Source organism: Python bivittatus, unplaced genomic scaffold, assembly GCF_059951505.1.
Source record: "Python bivittatus isolate LINGU-HERP-01145 unplaced genomic scaffold, Pbiv_v1 ctg000030_np1212, whole genome shotgun sequence".
Lineage (NCBI taxonomy): Eukaryota > Metazoa > Chordata > Lepidosauria > Squamata > Pythonidae > Python > Python bivittatus.
In genome coordinates, this window is record NW_028277031.1 from 5,003,044 (window position 1) to 5,025,119 (window position 22,076).

At 41.4% G+C, this 22,076-nt stretch overlaps 1 protein-coding gene across 1 annotated transcript in view; it reads right to left on the reverse strand.

Annotated features, from left to right (window-relative positions):
* RBFOX1 (RNA binding fox-1 homolog 1) overlaps nucleotides 1-22,076 on the reverse strand; it is a 399,208-nt gene that overhangs the window by 175,592 nt on the left and 201,540 nt on the right. Inside the window, exon 2 of the mRNA XM_088152958.1 lies at nucleotides 3,536-3,778. Within this exon, the coding sequence (XP_088009084.1) occupies nucleotides 3,536-3,778 (243 nt within the window). The remainder of the gene's footprint in view (nucleotides 1-3,535; nucleotides 3,779-22,076) is intronic.

Here is a 22,076-nt window from a genome sequence, read left to right on the forward strand (position 1 = left end):
AAGAAGGCAGTAGCAAATCACTTCTATGCTAGAATACCCTAGATGTCTCCATGAAGTCACCCGGAGTCAAACTCAAATGAGACTTTATTTACTTTGAATTGAATTATGAGATTGTACTTTTGCGACAGCTCCTGAATGTTTGTTTTGTTTTAGGTAGATTTTATCATAATTTCATCCTGTCTTATGCTCATTGTGCAAGTGCTGTCTTAAGAATGTCTTCATGGTAATCTATTGCTTCATTCAATCTATTGCTTGTTATCTTATAAAATGTAATGGCTTTTTTATTGGGTTTTATTCTGTAAGCCACCTGAATCATTTTGCACATGAACTGAAAAGAAAAATGGAATTAGGAACATAGAAATTTAAGAAGCTACCTAATACCAAATTGGTTCTTTGTTTCACTGGACTCAATACTGCGTACTTGAGACCTCAATAGCCCGCCATGGTTTTCAGCAGGAATTCCTATTTTCCATGGAAATCTGAATTCTCTGACCCAAGAGGAATTACGATAGAGGAAGAAATGAATAAATAAGCCAACAAGACAGAAAACTGGTAGTAAGAGTCTAAGTGACACAAATATTTCAAATTTGCTGCCTGAAGATGGAATCTAAATGAGTGAACTTTCATAATATATATTGCATGTGTGTAAGTCCATATGTGTGTGCATTCATATTCATCCTGGATTTGTATGTCTCAGAACCTTCTTCCGCTTCAGAGCAGCAATGGCCAGAGACTTGGTGGATCCAAACTTAAGCCCCCCACAATTTCTTCCCCTAATCTACTGCATAATTGTGGTGGTTATAAAATAGGGTGGGAGAAAACTATACTGCCTTGAGCTCTTGGGGCAAGGGAAATATCTAAATGTAATAATAAGGAAGCAGGCCTCTGCCTTTCCCATTGATAGGCAATGTGAAAACTGCAGACAGATTGGGCCGTATTTATATGGTAAGAGTCTGTTTTTCCTGTTTTTGCCTGGTGACACAGTGTAGGAACCTCCTCCTGCTGGATTCAGGGTTGAAGAATATCTGGATTTTGAATGGGTCACCAGGGTCTTCCATTTGGCCCTGATGCCTAAATAGAGTATACATTATTTAAAATCAAGCATTTTATACAGCTACCCTTTCATCTGCAGATTTGTTTGCTGGGTGAAGGGGTTCTACGCACCTGTTGATATATAGGTGAGAGCTTCCTTTTAAACAGAACTCCCCATCTGATTCCTCCTTTAAGGAAACTGAGTAATAAGCACTTTGTGGTATCAGGTCCCTATTAGGCCTCCAAACAGCCAGACTATAGGTGGAGAGATAGAAACCTCTAACTGTGGCGGTCAGTTCAACTATATGATTCCCACACATGGGCGTGGCAGTTTCCTATCACCCTATGGAGAGCAATACACACAAATATAGCATAAGCCCTAAAGTAAGCTTAGCACAGATTTAAAAATAAAACACAGAATCATAACATCATAGGACTGGACGGGACCTTACATGTATTTTGGTCCAACCCCCCTGCCCAGGGTAGGGATCATCCGATAAATGGCCACCCAACCTTTGCTTGAAACTCTCCAGTAAGGAAGCCCTCACAACTCCAGAAGGCAGGCTGCTCCATGCTTCATAGCTCTCACAGTCAGGAAATTCCTCCCTAGTTCAAGTCTGGATCTCCTTCTGCAAAGCTTCCACCCATCGCTTCTTGTGCTATCATGTCTTCCCTTAGCCTTCTCTTCTTTAGGCTAAACATACCGAGTTCTTTTAACTGTTCTTCATAGCATTTAGCCTCTAAGCCCCTCACCATCTTTGTTCCTCTTCTCTGCCTTCTTTCTAGTGTCTCACTGTCCTTCTGGTATTATTGTATCCAGACCTGGATGCAACATTGCAGGTGTGCTCTGGCCAGTGAAGCACAGAGCAGAAGTATCACATCTTACCCAAACCTACACAAGTTCCCTAAATCTTAAGGAAAAGAAGAAGAAGAAGAAGAAGAAGAAGAAGAAGAAGAAGAAGAAGAAGAAGAAGAAGAAGAAGAAGAAGAAGAAGAAGAAGAAGGAGGAGGAGGAGGAGGAGGAGGAGGAGGAGGAGGAGGAGGAGGAGGAGGAGGAGGAGGAGGAGGAGGAGGAGGAGGAGGAGGAGATGATGATGATGATGATGATGATGATGATGATGATGATATGGCTTTAAGCCACTTCGTGAAATTGCCCCACCAATTGCAATCCTTTCTCTTCAATCTCCCCCCATCCACAAACTGAAGTGTGGTCCCCAACCACAAAAACATAATCCATCTTTATGCTGGTCAATGACAGTACTAAAGATTTGATTTGATAATCCACCTTAATTTGTAAGGTGTTAATCTCAGCAACATTACTCTGAATATTCCACCAAATGAGGGATTGGAATTTTACAATTATTGGAGGGTGTGTGTGTGTGCAAAAACCCTGGTGATTTAAAAAAGCAAAATAGGCAAAGCCGATATAACTGGTAAGGTCTTCATAAAGAGTAGCATGTCTCAACGGATAACACAAACAATGGCAAAGAGATCCCTTTGTGTAAACACACAATTATTATTGTGTAAACACGCATTATTGGATGTTGCTTTACATGATCTCAGCAGCCATTCTAGTCAGCCAATCCTAAAATTAAGATTATCATGAACTCTTTTTATGGGAAGAAGAGAGGGAGGAGAATCATAGGAGCATCTTTTGGGGGAAAAAACCCACAAATCCTGATTGGGGAGGTTCAAAGCTGAAGAATATTCAATTGAACTTGAGCAAACGCCACTGATTCCAGCCAGAGTATTGCAGATCAAACCCGTAGAGCGGTTCACACTTTGGAACTGTGGGAATGCAGAGCTCACAGGGGTGCATACGTAGCTCCTATCAAGAGCTCCTTCTAAATGAAAGGCGTGTTTTCTGAGGACAGCCAGTTGTGTAATTCTGGAAAAGTTGCAGCTGACTTGAGTTGATGGCATCTGCACCTACACAAGCTCTAAAGCAGTTTTCTTTCCAATCCAAAAGGCTGCACACCCATGCAATCCAGGTGGTGCCTTGGTGGCTCAGTCATAGCCCTGCCCCCTTTTTACAGATCTCACATGGCTGTGACCACCCTCTTGGGCTTTTCTGACCACCCCCTCCCATGTACCCCCCTGCAGCCACACAGACCAGGACCCCATTCATCACTGCCACGTGGGATCTATTTCTCACCCCCTGAAAACATAGTTAAGAACACTGGTTTCAACCAAGTTCATTCCTTCCTTAAATACAGCAGAAGGCAACCAGGGCCAGGTAAAACATCGGTCTTATTATCCAAATCCTCTCTGCTGAAATCTAAGAATCCCACCCGGTAAGGAAGTTGAGCGGCTGAAGTTTACCCTGAACCCAATGTCAGATTCAACATTCGGCAAATATTTGTTTCCACCAGGAAGGCCAAGCCATTCCATTGGGTTCATAAGGGAACCTGAGACCCAGAACTCTGCCTGCTGCGACTTTTGAAAATGAGCGGAATATTTCACACGCTTAAAGGAGAGGGTTGGGGGGAAAAAACCTACTTACGGTGGCTGTGCCTGAGACAGCTTGTGCATTGGTGTCACTTGTGTTCGGTTCGGAGTGCGTCTGCGCAGGCGGGTACAGGTTTAACGTGTGCTCTGGAACCGTGGTTTGCCCGGGGTAATCTGGGGTCGGGTGAGGGTGGGGGCCGGTGTATTCTCCTGGAATGCCGTTCTGAGGAGGAGCAAACTGGGCGGAGGCGTAAGGCTGTGCCATCGTGTCAGGAGGTGCGGTAACTTCCTGATTACCCTGGGAAAAAATGAAAAAGAGGGAGAGAACATTGAGCGGGATCTGCCTTGCAAAGATTAATGCCTCTTTGAAGATGGTCTTTCATCATGTTCCTATCAGAGCTTCTCTTCCTGCTGGGACCTCGCTGGAAGTGCCATTTGTCATTCATCAGCAGCAAGGAGCTTGAGCTCCGATGGTTTTGCTCACAAATAACGTTTCCTAAGGAAGACACCATTTTTTCTCACTTGGATCAGCACCTTCGTTTTCTGTTCCTCCACCCAACCCAACCCTACAAAAATGTCATTCCCACAATGCCCAACGATCAAGACTGTGTTGGCTTGATGAGCAAAATCGTGTCTGTGTGTGTGTGATAGAGGTGGGGGTTGAGGAACAGTACTGAAGGCCGCAGAGTCTATAAGATTGCAGTGAATCACTTCAGGGCTAATTTTGAAATTATCAATAAAATCTTAAATCGTGCAGGGTGTGCCCAACAAAGCAGAAATATAAGAATGGTTAAAACAGAATGCTTTTAGTTTCCCCTTTCTTTAACCACAGGAATGTGTATTCCTATTAAGTGGAAGTCAAACAATTTGATTTTCAATTTTTATTTTTTCTCTCTTTGCTTAGTCAAACAAATATCTAGTAATAGCTAAACATTATGAACGTACATAGTGGAATCTTTAAACATTACAAGAATAACAATGATCTGCACTGCAAAAATATCAGTGAATAAGGACTCTGTTGCAAACCTACAGAGTTTGAAAATAAATAGGATTTTTAGAAGGGTCTTTAAACTGTGAATATTTCCAAAGGAACAAGACATCCTGGTTTCCTGCCATTCCTATTGTTTATCACCAGTATTTAGAAAACAATATAGGAATTCAAGTCCTCTCTGCAACACTATGTTTAGTGTGTTTTATAGTTTCAACATCTTGGATGCAGAACATAAGCTAACCTGCCAATTATGTCTCGCAAGCCCAGGTGCAAGTCAACTAAAGTTTCTATTAATGCATTGTCTAAAAAATGAAGAATTGAATTTGAATTTCTATTCAAACAATCCTTAAAGTAGGATTGGAAATATGGCAGGTACGTTGTCCATTGAGTTCATGAAGTTTGCCAGGCTCCCTGCACCAATGGTCTTTTTCAAAATAGAGTCTCCTACTACGGATAAATTAAAAAAAATAATAATGGGAAACTGGAATGTTGTAAAGGAGAATCAGTATTAGCATCTTATTTCTTTATAAGAACACTTCTGATCCCCACATAAGCTCTACAGGCAAAGAAACAGGTTGGGGTAGGGGAAGAGAATTTCATGTAGACATTATGTTTGAAAAGAAATGGCCCTGTGCAGAAATCTAATTGGTTAGTAGGTATGTGGGGTGGGAGAAGTTGGGGGTGATAGCACCAGTACCACAAGGTGATGTAATGGTATGTGGGAATGACCCTGGGAGACAGGAGAGAGAGTTGCAGACTGGAAACTGTCATGTAAAAGATATCTCAGCCCACAGAAAGAAGGAGGACATGGAAAGCATCTCAGAAAGGACCCTCCTGTGATGGAATGGTTGGATGAAGTCCGCGCTCGGGGAGATAAGCATTTCCTTAGCCCCCAGCAGGAGCGTGGGAAGGTTAAGAAGACGAGATTGGCACCACCCTAAGGAATTCACGGCGTTTTGGCTGGCTGGCTTGGGAACTGAGGTTCAGTCTGGAGAGATTTCTGTCTTGAGGTGGAAGCTAATAAATGCAACAGAACTATATCTGTACTGTTTCATGGAGTTCTTTGGGCTGAACCTGACATCAATCTCTCCAGACTTCCCAAGCCAGCCAGCCAAAACACCATGAATTCCTTAGGGTGGTGCCAGTCTCATCCTCTTAACCTTCCCGCGCTCCTGCTGGGGGCTAAGGAAATGCTTATCTCCCCGAGCACGGCCTTCATCCAACCATTCCATCACACCTCCCTAGTTTTCTGGAGAGTAAACAAGAAGGAGGGGAGAAATACTTTCAGTCTTGCAAGATTCTGTTACTGTAACCTTACAATAAAGATAGCGCTAGAACTCTCAGTTGTGCTTCTTGTCTGGACCACTTCTCAGGGCTAACCGGCTATCCAATCAGCTGTTACTGCAGTCATTAACCCACACAAAGCAACTATAACAGTAAACCTAAAGATGAGATTAAAAGAATTAGAATAAGCGATAAGAGTTTGAAACATTGGCGAAGGAGAGCCCTGTTAGTCTATGGTAGCAAAATATTAGAAGGAATCTGGTAGCCCCTTTTCTGACTAAGAAATTTTATTAAAAGCCACAAGTTTCTTACTTCCATCCAAGTGGAACGAGGCAGCACACGCCATGGAGTTTTAATGCGTGACAATTGTTATTTGAGAAGGTCTTTGCAATTTGTCTCGCATATATCTGCAGTGACCTCACATTCTTCATCTCTCTCCATCACATCATCCCAGTTTAAATCCACCATCGGTCTAAGCCTTTCTATGCATCTGATGAAGTAAGGTGTAGCTCATGAAAGCTTATGCTTTTTAATAAAGTTTGTTAATGGAAAAGGGACTACCAGACTCTTTCTGAGTATAAAACAGTAATTTTTAAATAAAAGACATTTTAAAAAGAAACGCTTCCCTTAAAATACGAGCAGTTTGGGTTAATAAAAAAGCAAGTCAGTCCTAAACTTGGTGCTAGAAGCAAGCCATATCAAACCGACCATAATCAAACAGGTTCAACTGTTTTATTTACAAAGTATTTTCTACTACTACTACTACTACTACTAATTTATTAAACTTGTATGTTGCCCAACTCCCAATGACTCTGGGCCGCTCACAACAAGAAAACAACGAAATCACAATAAAACCAATTTTATATTTAGCCATGCTGACCCTGGCTATGTGATGTATTGTCCCACGGTTGATGCCAGACACCAGGAACGCTGGATATTATTGGATGTAAACCCCATAATATTAATCAGTATCAAAGTGTGTTTCAATAGTTATGCTCACCCAGATAGCTCTTTTTCGAATTTGCAAACCATCTCCATGGCAGCATTTTGTGAGAGCGTCCACAAAACTCTCACACAAAACCTGACCCTCCCAGTTCATTACCCTTGCTTTACAGTCCCAAGGGTTGGGGGTGGGGACCCTGCTACAGTCAAACAAAATGGGAATGAATAGTTGTTGCAATCGAGTAGACAAAATATGAGTCACTGGTGGCAACTGACAATTGTCCAGTTGTATCAAAAATCAATGGCCGTTTCTGGGAAGCAGGTGCAAGACAATCTGGAAATAGGAGCTGAAGAAGCATGAAAGTCAGCATTTTTAGGTAAAATGGCTCAGAGAAGAAAGAAGTAGGGAATTAATGTCTAGGTGCAGTTTGTACTAAAGAGTTTGATGCTACCTTGAGTCTAAAACAGATGTTACAGAGACCCCCACTGTTTCTCATTTACAATGACATCCTTTCCACAAGCATCAAATTAATATTCCTCGCATTCACTCTTTGTGCTAATTACACCTAATATTTAATTAAGAGCAGTGAGTACTGGTAAGATTTCTAACGGGTGACTTCAAACTTGTTCTACTTCAAAGACAATATTATAATATCCTCCTGCAAGAAAAAGCATGTCAGCTACTTATAGGTATATGAATATGGTGCCTGGCCATGTACAAATGAGGAGGAAGGGGTTGAACGTGCAAAATGTTTAACATTTTATCAAGGCTGTGCAAATACAAAAACAGGTCCACAATATAATAAACATCACAGAAAACAAAGGAATAGAGAAAGGGGATGTAAGAAGATTCAAGCACTAATACTTGGACTTACTTTCGAGGTCAGTGTTTCTCAACCTTGGCAACTTTAAGATGTGTGGACTTCAGCTCCCAGAATTCCCCAGCCAGCATGCTGATTGGGGAATTCTGGGAGTTGCAGTCCAGACATCTTAAAGCTGCCAAGGTTGAGAAACACAGTGTAACCATGGTGAGATGTACGCATGTGTGCCAGCTGTACCTTAACAACCTTCTCATGTGTCAAGGAAAGGTCCTTTCACATTCACTTGCTTGGGGAAAAAGAAGTTCTCATGTGAATGGAGTTTCAATAGGATAGAGGAATTTACTTGTGTCCAAGGGAACACAAGTAAACCATCTTTCAGAACTTGTCCTACAACATGGAAAGGTCTTGACTAGGACAATTGATGCAGTTTTGTGTCTGTCCCAGTGCCCAAATTGGCAAGCTAAAAAAGCTTATGTTGTAGTGCATTTATCATTTAATAAAAGTCTGTTGATTTGCATAGGACTAGGATTTTAGTGGTAGTATTTAACCTTGGCAAGTGAACTACTCTGTCTTTACATTCTCTCTCTCTCTCTCTCTCTCTCTCTCTCTCTCTCTCTCTCTCTCACACACACACACACACACAAACCAGTTGCTTTATTTTCTAATGTAAGGCTGCTGTTGGTATGCAGATGTGATGTTAAAACTGGGACAATCCATCCTGAAACCTATGGAAGAAACAATGATGTTTGCAAGACCAAGGTCTGCAGAAAGATTTGTAGACATTGTTCTAAGACACACTGTTAAGCCACAGAGTATGCAATTGTCCTATTAATATCCATATTCCCTGATTCCATAAAGTGAAACTGAACTAGTGAAGAAAAGTGAAGAAATGTGGTATCATCAAGGAAATTATGACCTACCTCAGTGATGTACATCAGTGATCCCAATCATCAAGAAAAAAAAGCATACATCTATACAGGTTTTCCGGATAGAGTTAGATTAAAATAGGTACTACTGGCACTGGACCTACTCATAAGTCAGGACACAATCTATTTTTCAAATTGGGTTCCTCGAGGAGTTTTTGGCAAACACCTTTAACCAATCAGAGTACTAAACTAATTGCATTTATTACAACCACGAATTTAAAAAAAAATACATTGTGACAACATTCCTAAGAGACATCAAAGCAGCTGCTGTCTTCATGGATTAAACTCTGCTACCTAAGGCATAAAGCAAAGGAAAAGAAAAGAAAAGGCAGTAACCAAATGCTGGTCATTATCTTAAATATGGCATAGGTATCCAAACTCAAGTTAAGGGTTTTTTTTTGTTGTTGGTTTTGGGAAGGTGACATAGAATTTTTGGATAATTAATCATATGCCATGGGACAAAGCCAGGCTCAAGATAAGGGATCTGAAAGGGACGATTAAGCATAGAATGGAAAAGGTTTGGGGGACAATAGAGATCTTGAGTAATATTTCTAAGACATCTCACCAGAAACTCAGTCAATAAAATTGTTATTGAAATCCACACCAATGAAATTTTCGGGACCACTTTAGGAGTCTGCTGTTGAAAAGATAAATCTGTGAAAGTCTTCAGTGCCCCGATTTACTTTTCAAAACAGAGTTTTAGAGGATTTTGGTTCATTTTAACACTATGTTTGTTTATAGGATTTACAGTTTTGGTGTATCTCAAAATGCAAGCCCAGGTAGAAAGAGTTATAGGTGCCTGAAGAAAATGGGTTGGGAGTTAGAAGTCCACCACTGAGTTAGTATGTTGGGTTATTCTGTACTGACCAGCTTACTGCGTATTCTTTCAACGTGTGTAGACAATCACTCCCTGTACAATCATAATTCACAAAACATTGTTGACCTAGTCTAATTAAAATCTCAGAGCCATAACTAGAAAAATCACAGTTGCCTGGTTATATTGACAGCACCATTGTGGCTATGGCTGACAGGCTGTCATTTCCCTTTTTTAGTAACACTTGGGAACAGACAGACAGACAGACAGACAAACAAAACATTCATCCCTCCTACTATCCTTATTTTACACATGCAACCCCTACACTAATGGGAGGAGGAAAGAAGGAAAGCCTCATATTATTCAATTATTCGGTAGACCCCCATCACAGTCTAGAAGACTCTTAGCGGTTTTCAACATCTAACAATACCAAGTAAATGTTCACTGTACAAACAATAAAACACAATGATATAATAGTAAAACATAACATACACAGTGTGGTAATAGATTATGTCAGCTCAGGTATTACCAACTTTCCAAAAGATTTTTAATAGTTTATGGAAAGCCAAGATCAAATTCCTGGGGGAGGCTCTTTCAAAGTACAGTTGCCTCATTGAAAACAGTGCCTGCAGGCCTCTGTCCCTTCACTCCACAGAAGTGGGAGACCACTGGCAGGTTTTCTTAGGGTGAATGTATTGGGCAAGTTGAGACTGGTTGGAGGTGGCATTCCTGCAAGTATGTCAGTGCCAAGTCATAAGGATGGTGTGATGTCCCACATCATTGTCTGTTCTGGACTTATCTCTGAGTCCTTCTCTCTGTGAAGGCCAGAAGGAAGTGTGAACTCACTTTTGGGTTTAGATGACAGGACCAAGCTGGTTTTCAGCTCAGACCGCCACTGCAACACCACAGATCTGTAGGGGGAAGAAGGGATGGCCTTGAAGGACAGGAGGAAGAGCTGCTAACAAGTCAATGGTCAGATAAGCAGGGCTTGAGCCCAGGCCAAGAATGTAACATGAAAAAAAGATCCCAGACAAGCCCTTCCCCAGTTCACATGGAGAAAAGTGGCCAGGGGGCAGGGGGAGCACATTCAGACCTGCAAAAATCTGTTACTGTAGCTTGACAATAAAAGTAGTACTGACCTATGTAGCATTGGCTTCCTAGTCTGGTCTACCTGGAAGGGTGACGCTCCCAAAGCCCTGAAAAGAACAGCCAAATATGGGTGGACTCAGAACGTCGGAAGGAAAAAGCCTTGAATTTAAACCTTTCAGCATAATTTGAAACAAAGGCTGTGACTTCTGGGTGGGCACCTCTCCGTGTCTATGGCTTCATTCTGGATCTAGTTCCATCGTGTTTGAGAGCCTTCTGCCGAGTAAACCCATTCCTGAAAAAGGAATTAAGTGTCTGGAGAGTTGAGATTTACAGCTGTGCCTCATGTGAAGCTTGACATCCAGTGACGGACTGTAGATCTTCCGAGGTTAGTTTGGCCCTGAAAATGGCCGAAGCTGCAGGCTTTGCTGTGCTTTTGTGCTACGTTTTTAAACGACCTGGATTAAAGATTTGGTGCAAGCGGGGTGACAGTATTGAAAGAAACTTCAAAAGGCATCGGGTCTCGTAAGAAATTGGTACCGTTCAATTTCATAATAGCGGCAGGATTGTTTCTGTGTTTGTTTCTAAAGGATGGCAGAATGTCTGTGCTAAAGGGGTTTTGGCCTGAAATTTAATGAAATCCACATTTCAACTCAGAAATATGCCTCACGTGGCAAGGTATAAAACTCAGTGTATTGCTTTCTGTTTACAAGCCGAACCCTGTTAAATGAAAGCAAGGGAGAGAACAGAGAGCTGGTAGGGAGATCATCATTTTGGGATGCAAGCTTTTGTGAAAATCCTTCCAATCATTATGCTGATTTTCTAAAATGCCACCGTTTCAGATGTTCCGTACTAAACGCCTCCTGTCTCCAATTTATTTTTTTCCCCCAGCACCATTTCATCTGTTACACAAAGCGTTTATAATTAAGAAATTGTGTGAAAAGTGTCAAAACAGAAGGAGCAATCTTGTTATGTTTGCACACAAACTAAGGGAGATAAAATGTTACTTATGCAAGGCTTAGTGTTAAGCACACATTTGCTGAATGAGACGGCATTTATTCATTTCTGGGGTTGTTGGGGAGAGAACAGGAGGTGGAAAAACACCTCCCCCCCCCTTCTCTCTGTGGCTGCTTGGATTTGAAGTCTACTTGCTGTTCTATCATTGCTTTTATTCTATTTCGGTTCCTTTATTATGTTTTGTTCCTTTGGCAGGAAATATTTCACATTCTCGGGGAAAGACACAGTCCATTCCATAGTGAAATGAGCCAAAATGTTCCTCAAGGAATAAGGACAAAGGAGAAATATGCAAAAATTAAGAGGACCCCTTGCTTCTCCCCCCACCAAAAAAAAAAAAAGGCTGTGAGCTTGTCTGGGAGCTTAGTTTTTTTTTAGCTGCATCAGGGGCTGAACAGAAAGACATAAAAGCATGTATAATCTTTCTTTCTTAGCCAAATATACACTGGCTTGAAAGATGCTGTAAGGAGCTAAAGACCTAAAGCAAAGCAAAGCAGACTGGGTTAATTTGGAAAACACACCACCTTTTAAATGGTGTCTTGATTTCACTTTCACTGTTGCTAGGGGCTTCAAACCTATTGTGTTAGTAGTAAGGTGTGGGAGAGACCACAAAACCAGCTATCTAAAATATACAGTTGAAGGGAAGGCAATACTCAAAAGTTCTATGAGATGTTTGAAGAATACCACGGCAGGGAGGTCCTATATAAAATAATAATTAAAAAAGCACTTCTGAGACTGATCTGAATGAGTAGGAGAAAAGACACATTTCAAAAAACATTTCAAAACCTTGAAAAGAGAGTCTCTTCCACTACCAGCCCATCTATGCTTTGAGATCAGCCACAGAGACCTTCTTTATGATTGCCGAAAGACTTGTGAAGGGGCCGTTTGGTGGTGGTCCCCCATTTATTTGAAGTCTCTTCTGCGCTAATTGGATTGTTTAAAAGTTCACCCTGAATACCTAAGATGTAAAGAAGCCCTAGGGCTATCTTGTTCTTTGATTCACCCTTTCCTCTAACTCAAAATGCAATTTTCTTTCATTCTAGCTTATTGTGATGGGATAAAGTCAGTCACTGTGCTCTGTAAATCTCCATTTATTATGTGACATGATGTATAAATCTGTTTAGCCAAACAGTGGAGAAAGATTTAAAAAAATATTAAATTAATGATGCATGATCTTAACACGACATGATGAATTTATTAAAAGACTTGTAGAGTTGCCCATCTTGGGCAACACAATTCTGGGCTGCTCACAAAACCACCGTAAAACCCATCAGAACATATACCAAAGAAAAATCAATCCCAGCACCCCTGTCAACACGCCACGACTGATCCACAGTGGCAATCCCTGGGCTCCAGGCTCACCTTATCCCAACACCTGAGGGAAGAGCCAGCTTTTCAAGGCCTTTTTGAAGGCTAGGAGAGTGGTGGCCTAGGTCCTGGTATGTGGCAGCGTTTAAGGAAAGAGACCTGGAGCAGGCAGATACCCTCAGGGAGAGGGGGTCCCACAAATAGTTTGGTCCTATACCATTTAGGCCTTTAAAGGTGGCAACCAACATCTTGAATTGCACCTGGAAAGCAACTGGGAGCAAGTGGAACTCACACAATAGGGGTGTAATATGGGCAAAGTAAAAGAGCCAAAACTGAAGGCAAAAGGAGAAGAGGACGGCAGAGGATGAGATGGTTAGATAGCATCACTGAAGCAATGAGCATGAAACTGAGCAAACTCAGGGAGGCAGTGAAGGACAGGAAGGCCTGGTGCAATATGGTTCATGGGGTCACAAAGAGTCGGACATGACTTAACGACTGAACAACAAAAAAAGAGCCAAAACCGTGCATACCGTCGCATTCTGGATGAGATATAATTTCCAGATGACCTTCAAGGTCAGCCCCATGAAGAATGCATTGCAATTATTTTTTAAATTGTATTTATTATTAAACTTGCATGCCACCCAACTCCCAAGGACTCAGGGTAGCTCACAAATAAAAGGATACAATCAGAAACAAAAATAAGGCACAAAGGTAGCCAGATGATAAAAACTGGACTGGACTGGAAAAAAGAATCCAAGGAGGCTTCAATCATCCTTGCGAAAGGCCTGGGCAAAGAGCCAGATCTTCAAGCCCTTTCAAAACACCAGTAGGTGGTGAATCACTTGGGCAGATACTATGGAGATAGGTGGTCCCTCAGTAATTTAGCTGGGAAGTTACCAAGGCATGAGTGACTGCGAGAAAGGTATCCCGGTCCAGGAATTGGGTGCAACTGGCACAGAAGATGAATCTGTGCAAAGGCCCCTCTAGCCACCGCTTCCCCCTGCTCCTCAAGCAGGAGCTGTGATTCTAAGAAGACCCCCAAATTGCATACCTGCTCTGTCTGGGGAAGTGCTACCCCACCAAGAGTCAAAGATGACACATCACCAGCTCCAGGGCCCCCCAAACCCAAAGCCATTCCATCTTGCCAGGAGTAAGTCCGAGCTTGTTCATTCAGATCCTCACACCCTCCAGGCCCTGGGTCAGCTCATGAATGGTGTTGCCTGCCTGGCCAGGGGTGGAGGTATATAACTGGGTATCATCAACCTATGATCCTGCACCCCATGCCATCCAATGACGTCACCTAGCACCCATGTAGATATTAAACAGAAGCGGCAAGAGACACACATCCTGAGGCATCCTGCATTGCAGGGGTCTAGGTTAGACCTTTCCCTTCCAATGCCGAACAAAACCAGCCATACTGTATTCGCAGAGGAGAACCACTGCAAAACAGTGTCCCCCACTCTCAACCCCTGAAGCCATCCCAGATGGATACCATGGCTGATGATACTGAACGCTGCTGAGGCACCCAGGAGGGCCAGGATGGTTGCACCACCCTCATCCCAACCCCTCCAGAGGTCATCTACAAGTGCAACCAATGCTGTCTTGCTATAGTAACCAGGCCTGAATCCTGACTGAAAAGAGTCCAGATAATCTGCTTCATCCAGGGTCCACCCTCACAAATGTCTCTATTTGTGTCTCTGCTGGTCCCCTCAGAGGATGTGGACCAAAGATGGGTTTTAACCTCTGTGAGACTATTAAGCAGTGAAACAACTTGTCTCCTGGAATTAGGGGTGCTCCATCAGTAGAAGTTTTCAAACAAAGGTTGGGCATGATTTTTGTATCTCCTGCCACTTCTTTTTGATATCTACAGTATATGGACATGCTGGTAGGTCCACACGGTCTCTCCTATGATACTATGAATGTATAATATGCTGGAAAGGATACTGACTCATATAGTTGGGGCTTGTTCTACATTTATATCATTTTGGTTTAATAGTAAATGTAAATGTAATGTTAAATTATATCCTGAAAATGTGGAACTTGATGAACTCTAAAGAAATCTGGATTTCTCACCTGTGGGAGGTAGCTAAGAAAACTATTTTAGTCTGGTGGAAAGACTGTAGTGTACCTCATCTAATACTCTGGATTGATGACATGTATGCTCTTTCTACATATGAACTGACTTTTTATTGACAATCCAGAAAGCCCAATCGATATGATTCCCCAAGGGCAAGGTTTAATTTGTTGTTTAAGACTTCAGCTCCATTGCATATAGATTTATTCTAATATGCACTTTTCTTTTTTCTTTATGCATGATTTGTATCTTAGTTTTGCTGATGTTCTGTGTTTTCCATATTTCCATATTTTTATGTGATTCCATATATTTAAAAATATTCCATATTTTTACATTAGAATTCTTTTCTCTTTCTTGTTGCTGTAGATTAAAATCAGTTAAAACTGTTGTGAAGATTGAAACCATTTTATTTTATTTGAAAATCTATGACTGAATAAAGTGCATCACAGCTGTTTTATAGGAATTGTAATTCTACAGGCAGAACAGAACTTGTAACTTGCTTAACTGAATGTCCTATCTAGAGAAATGCAGCTGTTTGGGTCGTATGTGGAAGTCATGAGAGTTAAATTGGAAATTTATATGGAATACATGGAAGTTCTTTGAACAACATTTTACCCAGAACTATTTATACCAAAGTAACAATAACACTTCCATCACTGGATTCACACATGGCACCAAACCAAAACCTGTTTTGGTTTTGCCTTAGTGGCATGCATGAACTCCCAGGTCTGTGGTTTGTAATCTTAAGCTTAGTTTTATTTATGAACAAGGGCTGTCTTTTTTTTTATAAAATGATTCAAACAAAAATAACAAGAGAATCCACCCAATGCTTTATTTTTTTTTTCCTTTAAAGAAAAATGCGACTTGATGCAATGTGAGAATTCAGACAATGTTTGGGTATGGTTTTTCCCTACTTCTGTCTGGAAATGCTGGAGATGTGATCCAAAAACCTATTTTTGATCCACTATCTCTCGGTCTTCTGTGTGTTATCTGTAGCACAGACATAACACAGAGAGATTTGGAGGCACGGTTCTGTAGGCAACTGGGAGGATAGGGTCTGAGGATATGGTTTAAAAACAGTCAAGGTGCGAGCTGTGACACCGTGACTGAAGCTTCGCTTGTTTTTCTCTATACGTTGCATACCCTGCAGACATCGAAGCCAACTGGGTCTATTTAGAGCCGAACATGGAGTATATGGGGAGCAATTCAATGCACCAATCCTCTGTCTGGCAGCAACATGTAGAGGATGGCAGCAGTGTGATTCCTTCCTAAAGATGAATCACTCACATTGGACAAAAAAGGGTCTGGTGAAGGTCTATTAATGGGAAGCTCCTCTTTCACCTATGAATCCTGCTGACTTGATATTAGGTTTTGAGGGAGGGGCTTGGACAAGACTCTCCCCTCTTTCCCCCCATTTTGACCACAAGCAGGAGCTTGCTACCCTTCCTTCTCTGGTTGGTTGGTTGGTTGGTTTTCCTCCAAAGAGAACCAAAGCACGCAGGTAGAGCGAGAGGGACAAGCAGCAGAAACAGCATGCCCAGGAGGGCCTCTCTAGAACTCTCTTCTGAAAAAGGAACTTCAACAGATGCCTCGATGTGCCAACCGGGTGCCTGTTTTGCCCACCCTGACTTCGGCCTTCTCCTGATGCTTTCGATGTGCCATGAAATCTAATTTCAAGGATGCGAGATGGAATGGCTTTCGGCATGCCTCCAGTCTCACGAACGTTTGACAGGTGTGCCGAGACCTTCATGGTTCCAACAAGAGCTGCAGTTTTCATCTCAGTGGTGAGGATCGTGCCCTTGGCTCTTGTTTATAGGCCCAGAACTGACCTTCTTCGCAGAGAGGAACAGGAAAGCCTATGAATTTGGGAAAATCGATATGCACGTGGGACAAAACACCATCCTGTGTCAATTAAAAGGATGCTGTCCCCATTTCTCTGTTTTAATAACGGGAAATGGTTATGGCCTTCTTTTGGCCTATCAGGGGAAATGATCCTCAGCCATATTGTGTGTGTGTGCTGCAAGTTAAGCTGCCTAATCACTATTTAAAGGACCTTTAGAGGATCCTGGAGCTTGTCCACAGAAAGATTAAAGTTCTAATTAAATCACAGATCTGGGGGGGAAAAAGGCTGAGATACAAAGAACTCCGGAGAATTCATATTTATCATCAATCTATCACGCGCTGCCATAGGAATTCGGTATGCATTTCTTTTTAATGCACAGATGTCCCGTATTCCCCAGGAAGAAGAAAAGGAAAAGGAATAGAGAGGGAGAAACATCACAAGCTCTGACATTTCATCGACATTACAAGACAAACAAATGGGAGCTGGAATCCGTGCTTGCCCACACCGTTATATTGAATTCAACAAAACTCAGGTAAGTTTGCATAGGATGCCATTAAAGAGCAGCCAATTGTCAACAGGAAAGTGCCAGGGTGAGCAATCAGTTTGCAGCTTGGGGCTGCACTTTCCATTAAAAAATGGGCCTCCTTGGGCTGCTGAAGGGGACGTAGAGGAGATATATCACATTATTGGGAAGTAAGGTTTTTTCCCCCCCTTTATTAAAGGGTTTGGAACACCTTTTTTTCCCTGCAACCCAGTGTGAAAAATGGCACTCCTGAAAGTCCATGTAGTATTTTCCTTGCTAGGTGTAGCCATCAATCCTGTTTCAGGCATTGTGTCAGGTTCAGCCCAAAGAACTCCAAGAGACAATGCAAATACACTTCTGTTGCGTTTATTAGCTACAACCTCCAGACAGAAAATCTCCCCAGACTGAATCCAAGTTCCCAAGCCAGCCAGCCACAACACTGTGAATTCCTTAGGGAGGTGCCAGCCTCATCTTCTTGAACTTCCCATGCTCCTGCTGGGGGCTAAGAACACGCTTATCTCCCTGAGCCTGGCCTTCATAAGTCCATTCCATCACATATTGTTAGTCATTGCCCCCATCCCCTACCTCATCTCAAAACTATTTGCATGCAAGCCAGTGCACAGGATACCCACCAAGGACTGATAAAAGGCAGGGGATGCTCAATAGGCTTCTAAGTAAAGTGTCCTGGATGAAAGGGCACATGGGGTGGGGTGGGGAACAGTAAGGCTATCCCACAGACCAGACTTCCACTGCATGGTGTCCTGTACCAGCACTGGAAGTATAATTCTAAGAAGTCTCAGACCCTGTAGTCCTAGCCTGGGGAATGTGTGAGGGTTGGAACCATCAAGGTGGGAAACCATGTTCCTGGGACCAGATAGGACTGTTTTGTAAACATAAGCCAGGTGAGATGGACTTCAGATGGACTCTTACGAAAGACTGGGAGAAACAATTCCAGGACTTAAACCTTGGGTCATTCATAGCACCTGCTCTTTATACCTGTAGAACCTGCATATTATCTATCCATGTTTTGTCCTTGATTTCCCATGAGAATGCCAGACAGGGAACAACTTCAGAGGCCTGGGGACGTCTTTGACTGAAGGCCATCATGGACATGCCCATTTGAATGGAGGACAGTTTGATAATTACGCTGTCTTTATCACTACACCTTTGCTGAAAGTAAGTCATTGAAACCTACCCTAGTACTAATAGCTTTGCTATCAGCACAATAACAGAGAAACAGAAATCGTGAAACTCATTCTTGTTTAGATTTCCCAGCCACTGACAGATGTACTGAAAACAGAATTTGGTTTTGCTGAAAAGAAAGAACCAAGCGGCTATATAGAAATAGGTTTCTTTTGTCTATGCAACTAAAAATAATAAAATCATGATAAATTCCATTTTATTTTCTCTGTTGGCAGTCCAATTGCCCTGTTTAGCATCTTTCTAAACAGTTTTTTTTTTAATGCAAATATACTTCTCAGTATTTTACAAGCTATGTACTACTTCTCTGAGATACAGGACACATTTCTGCAAATTAAATAAACCTGAAGTGACAGTTTGATTTGAACATTGGAATCAAATTACACCTTTCTTCCAAATCAATTCAAATAGTCCAATCAAATTGGAATGATTTCCTGAATGGGAAAAAAATTGAATTGGATTTTGTCTGATTCACATAGGCCTGTTATCTTGTACCTCTACTATCTTGGGTAGGTATACTACTAATTCAGTTTTTGCAAGGAATTTCCAACTCTGATATGTGGACTTTCCAGCATGTAACTTGATAAATACTGAATCACTGTAGTACCTGAGTGCTCTGAAATCATTTTGAAGTTCAGAGGTCTAGCAATCAGAGGAAAAAACACTAATATAAAAAGGACCTATAGAAATTTTGGATGTGTGAATATTCTATGAAGAGATTCTATTAAAAAATGATTGGATCATCAACTCAGTTCAAATTATAGAATCAAAGTCAATGCAGTTTTGACAACTTCTGCATCTGGGTATATGTCCTTCTATACAAATTGACTCAGCGATCCAAATCAAATCAGTGATTCAAATCAGGCCCCTAACTGAACTGCCTGGGATGAATATTTCATTTATTTATTCAGTCATTAAATTTGTAAGCTGTCAAATCTTATAACTTACAACATTAAACACACACACACACACACACACAAATGTGTGTCATCAAATCTTAGGCCTACAATGTTGAAACACCATTAAAATGTCCGCAGTTAAAAACATCACACATATAATTACATAAGTCAACCAAAACCACAAATCAATAAATTAAGCCATAAAATCTGGTTCCAAGCAGCACACAGTCATTCCCCCCAGGGTCTTCCAAAACTGTCTTCCACAAAGCCATTACTAAGGGGGCTAATGCAGCTTCTGGAGGGACGTCCTTCCAGAGTAGAGCCACCATGATTGAAAAACAAGGAGATCCAAAAAGGCAGAATGGTGAAAGTGTCATTGCAACATATGCATAAAAGCAGGGTCACAATGCCGCTTCCTTTACTCTGCCCTTTTTGCCCTCCTGCTGCAGATACCACTGCTTCTGGAAATACTTGAGGAAATCAGGAATGGAAAACATGTTTTGACCTGGATTTCATTAACCATTCAACGGTCTGCTAGCCGGTATTGCATCTGTACAGAAACCACCTCTTTCTTGCAATAAAGGGTTATCATATTTCCACCATTGCTCCCTGGATTTCCAAAGTCTTACAAGAACAGAAAAACCCATTCCACCCAGTTGTGAATATCTGGACTGGAAGTGGGGGGATTTAGCATAAGAGAGGGATATGTGCATATATGTGTGTGTATTTGAAAGACTCAAAAAAAGCTGTGATTAGAAGACTATCCATTCACTGGGCAATACTTAGATCTGTTCCCATGAGCTAGGTATAGTGCAGGATAACACGGCCTTCCCTAGGTTGTATCAAGCCTGTGCAATAATAATAATAATAATAATAATAATAATAATAATAATAATAATAATAATAAAAAAAGTGTTGTACTTCAAAGAGGTTTAGGCCTTTCTTTTTTAAAGGAGGCTTTAATTAAGAATTACATTTTGGATTAGGCAATAGAGGAACGGAGATCCAACCTACTCTGATATACAGTGGTACCTCGGGTCATGAACGCTTCTGTTCACGACCAATTCGGTTCACGAACAGCACCATTTGCAAAATTTTGCTTCCGTTTGTGAACTCCGCATCGGGTGACGAACAGGATCCGCGGCCATTTTCCCTGCCGTGACACATGGTCATGGCTTCCTGTTGGGAGGGGGACTCTCCCTCCAAACAATAACCGCCTCCCCACCCGCCTTCCTGTCCTCCACGCCTCAAGCAAGGTTAGCGTTCTCTCTCTTCATACTGTACTGTACTTTGTGTCATATTTTTATGGTTTAAAAAAAAAATACATATGGTTCAGAACAGATTAACCGTATTTACATTGAACCTTATGGGAAAATTTGATTCGGTTGGCGACCAAAATCGGTTGGCGACCAAATTCGTAGGGGTCAGAATGGATTAACCTTATTTACATTGAACCTTATGGGAAAATTTGATTCGGGTCGTGACCAATTCGGGTCGCGACCAGAGTCGCAGAACGAATTAAGTTCGTGACCCGAGGTACCACTGTACTATAAACTCTTATGTCACTTTAAAAGGTGATGTGTTTGCCAACTTCTTGGGTTGTACCTGTTTGAATGGGGCACCAGAGAGAAAAGATTATCCATGAATAGCACCTTGGAAAATACATAGGTGCTTTGTACTTTTACAACATCTCTCTCTCTCTCTCTCTCTCTCTCTCTCTCTCTCTCTCTCTCTCACACACACACACACACACACACACACACACACACAAACACAGAGTGCTGGTGGGTTCGACATCCTCTACCCATTTTCTGCATCTCCTTCCCATTCACCATAAACATTTCTTTGCCTTTCTCATGATCCATTGAAAATATCCCAGCCACTAGTTTCGGAAATGCTCTTCCGCTGAAAAGGTTCTTAACATATTCTAATTTGCTTTACATTTGCTGAACAGGCAGGATGGTGAATGTAGAAACTCTGCTTTTGTATGCAAGAACTTTCTAGCTGGAGAAAAAAAAAAAAAGAACCAGAATTCTGAATAGATATTGCCACCCTATGTAGAAATTGATTGCTTGTAGGTATGCAATCAGAAAAAATGGTCTTATTTTAAATATCACAATTGCATTTTATGGCACATCACTCGTGTCAAGTTAAATTTAATCATATTAGTATTTTTTTTTTTTTTAAAAAGCATTTTCAGAAAACCTGCTTTCCTCGCTGCCGGGGGGCGAGTATATGAAGGCTTCATTTTTACTTAATCATCTGATGTCTGTATTAAGCAATTTGGATATGCAGTATATACAACAACAAACCTATTCTACTGATTGCCTTTTCAATGCATGATGAAAATGCATGACCTCATGGCTAGATTAAAATGTGGCTGGGTAAGATTTAATTCTAGTCTAAGAACATAAGAAAAAGCCGGGATGGATCAGACCAAGAACAGATCTAGTCTAGTACTGGGACAACTGGATGGTAACAAGAAGCCACTATTTAGCCTACAAATACAGCCACAACATCCTCCAGCTTGTAATCTCCAAGAACTTGCATTGAGAAGCATTCTACCTCTGATACTAAGGATTAAATTCCTCTAGCAGTTATTGACAGTTTCATTTTCCATGCATTTCACCTCCAAAACTAACTCCCAAAAGGTGAATTCCGTGGAGTTAAAGCAATCTTTGTGTGGCTGTGGACTGCAGTTCCATGTTTTTACTCTCAGAGGTTTTCTTTCTTTCTTTCTTTCTTTCTTTCTTTCTTTCTTTCTCTTTCTTTCTTTCTTTCTTTCTTTCTTTCTTTCTTTCTTTCTTTCTTTCTTTCTTTCTTTCTTTCTTTCTTTCTTTCTTTCTTTCTTTCTTTCTTTCTTTCTCTCTC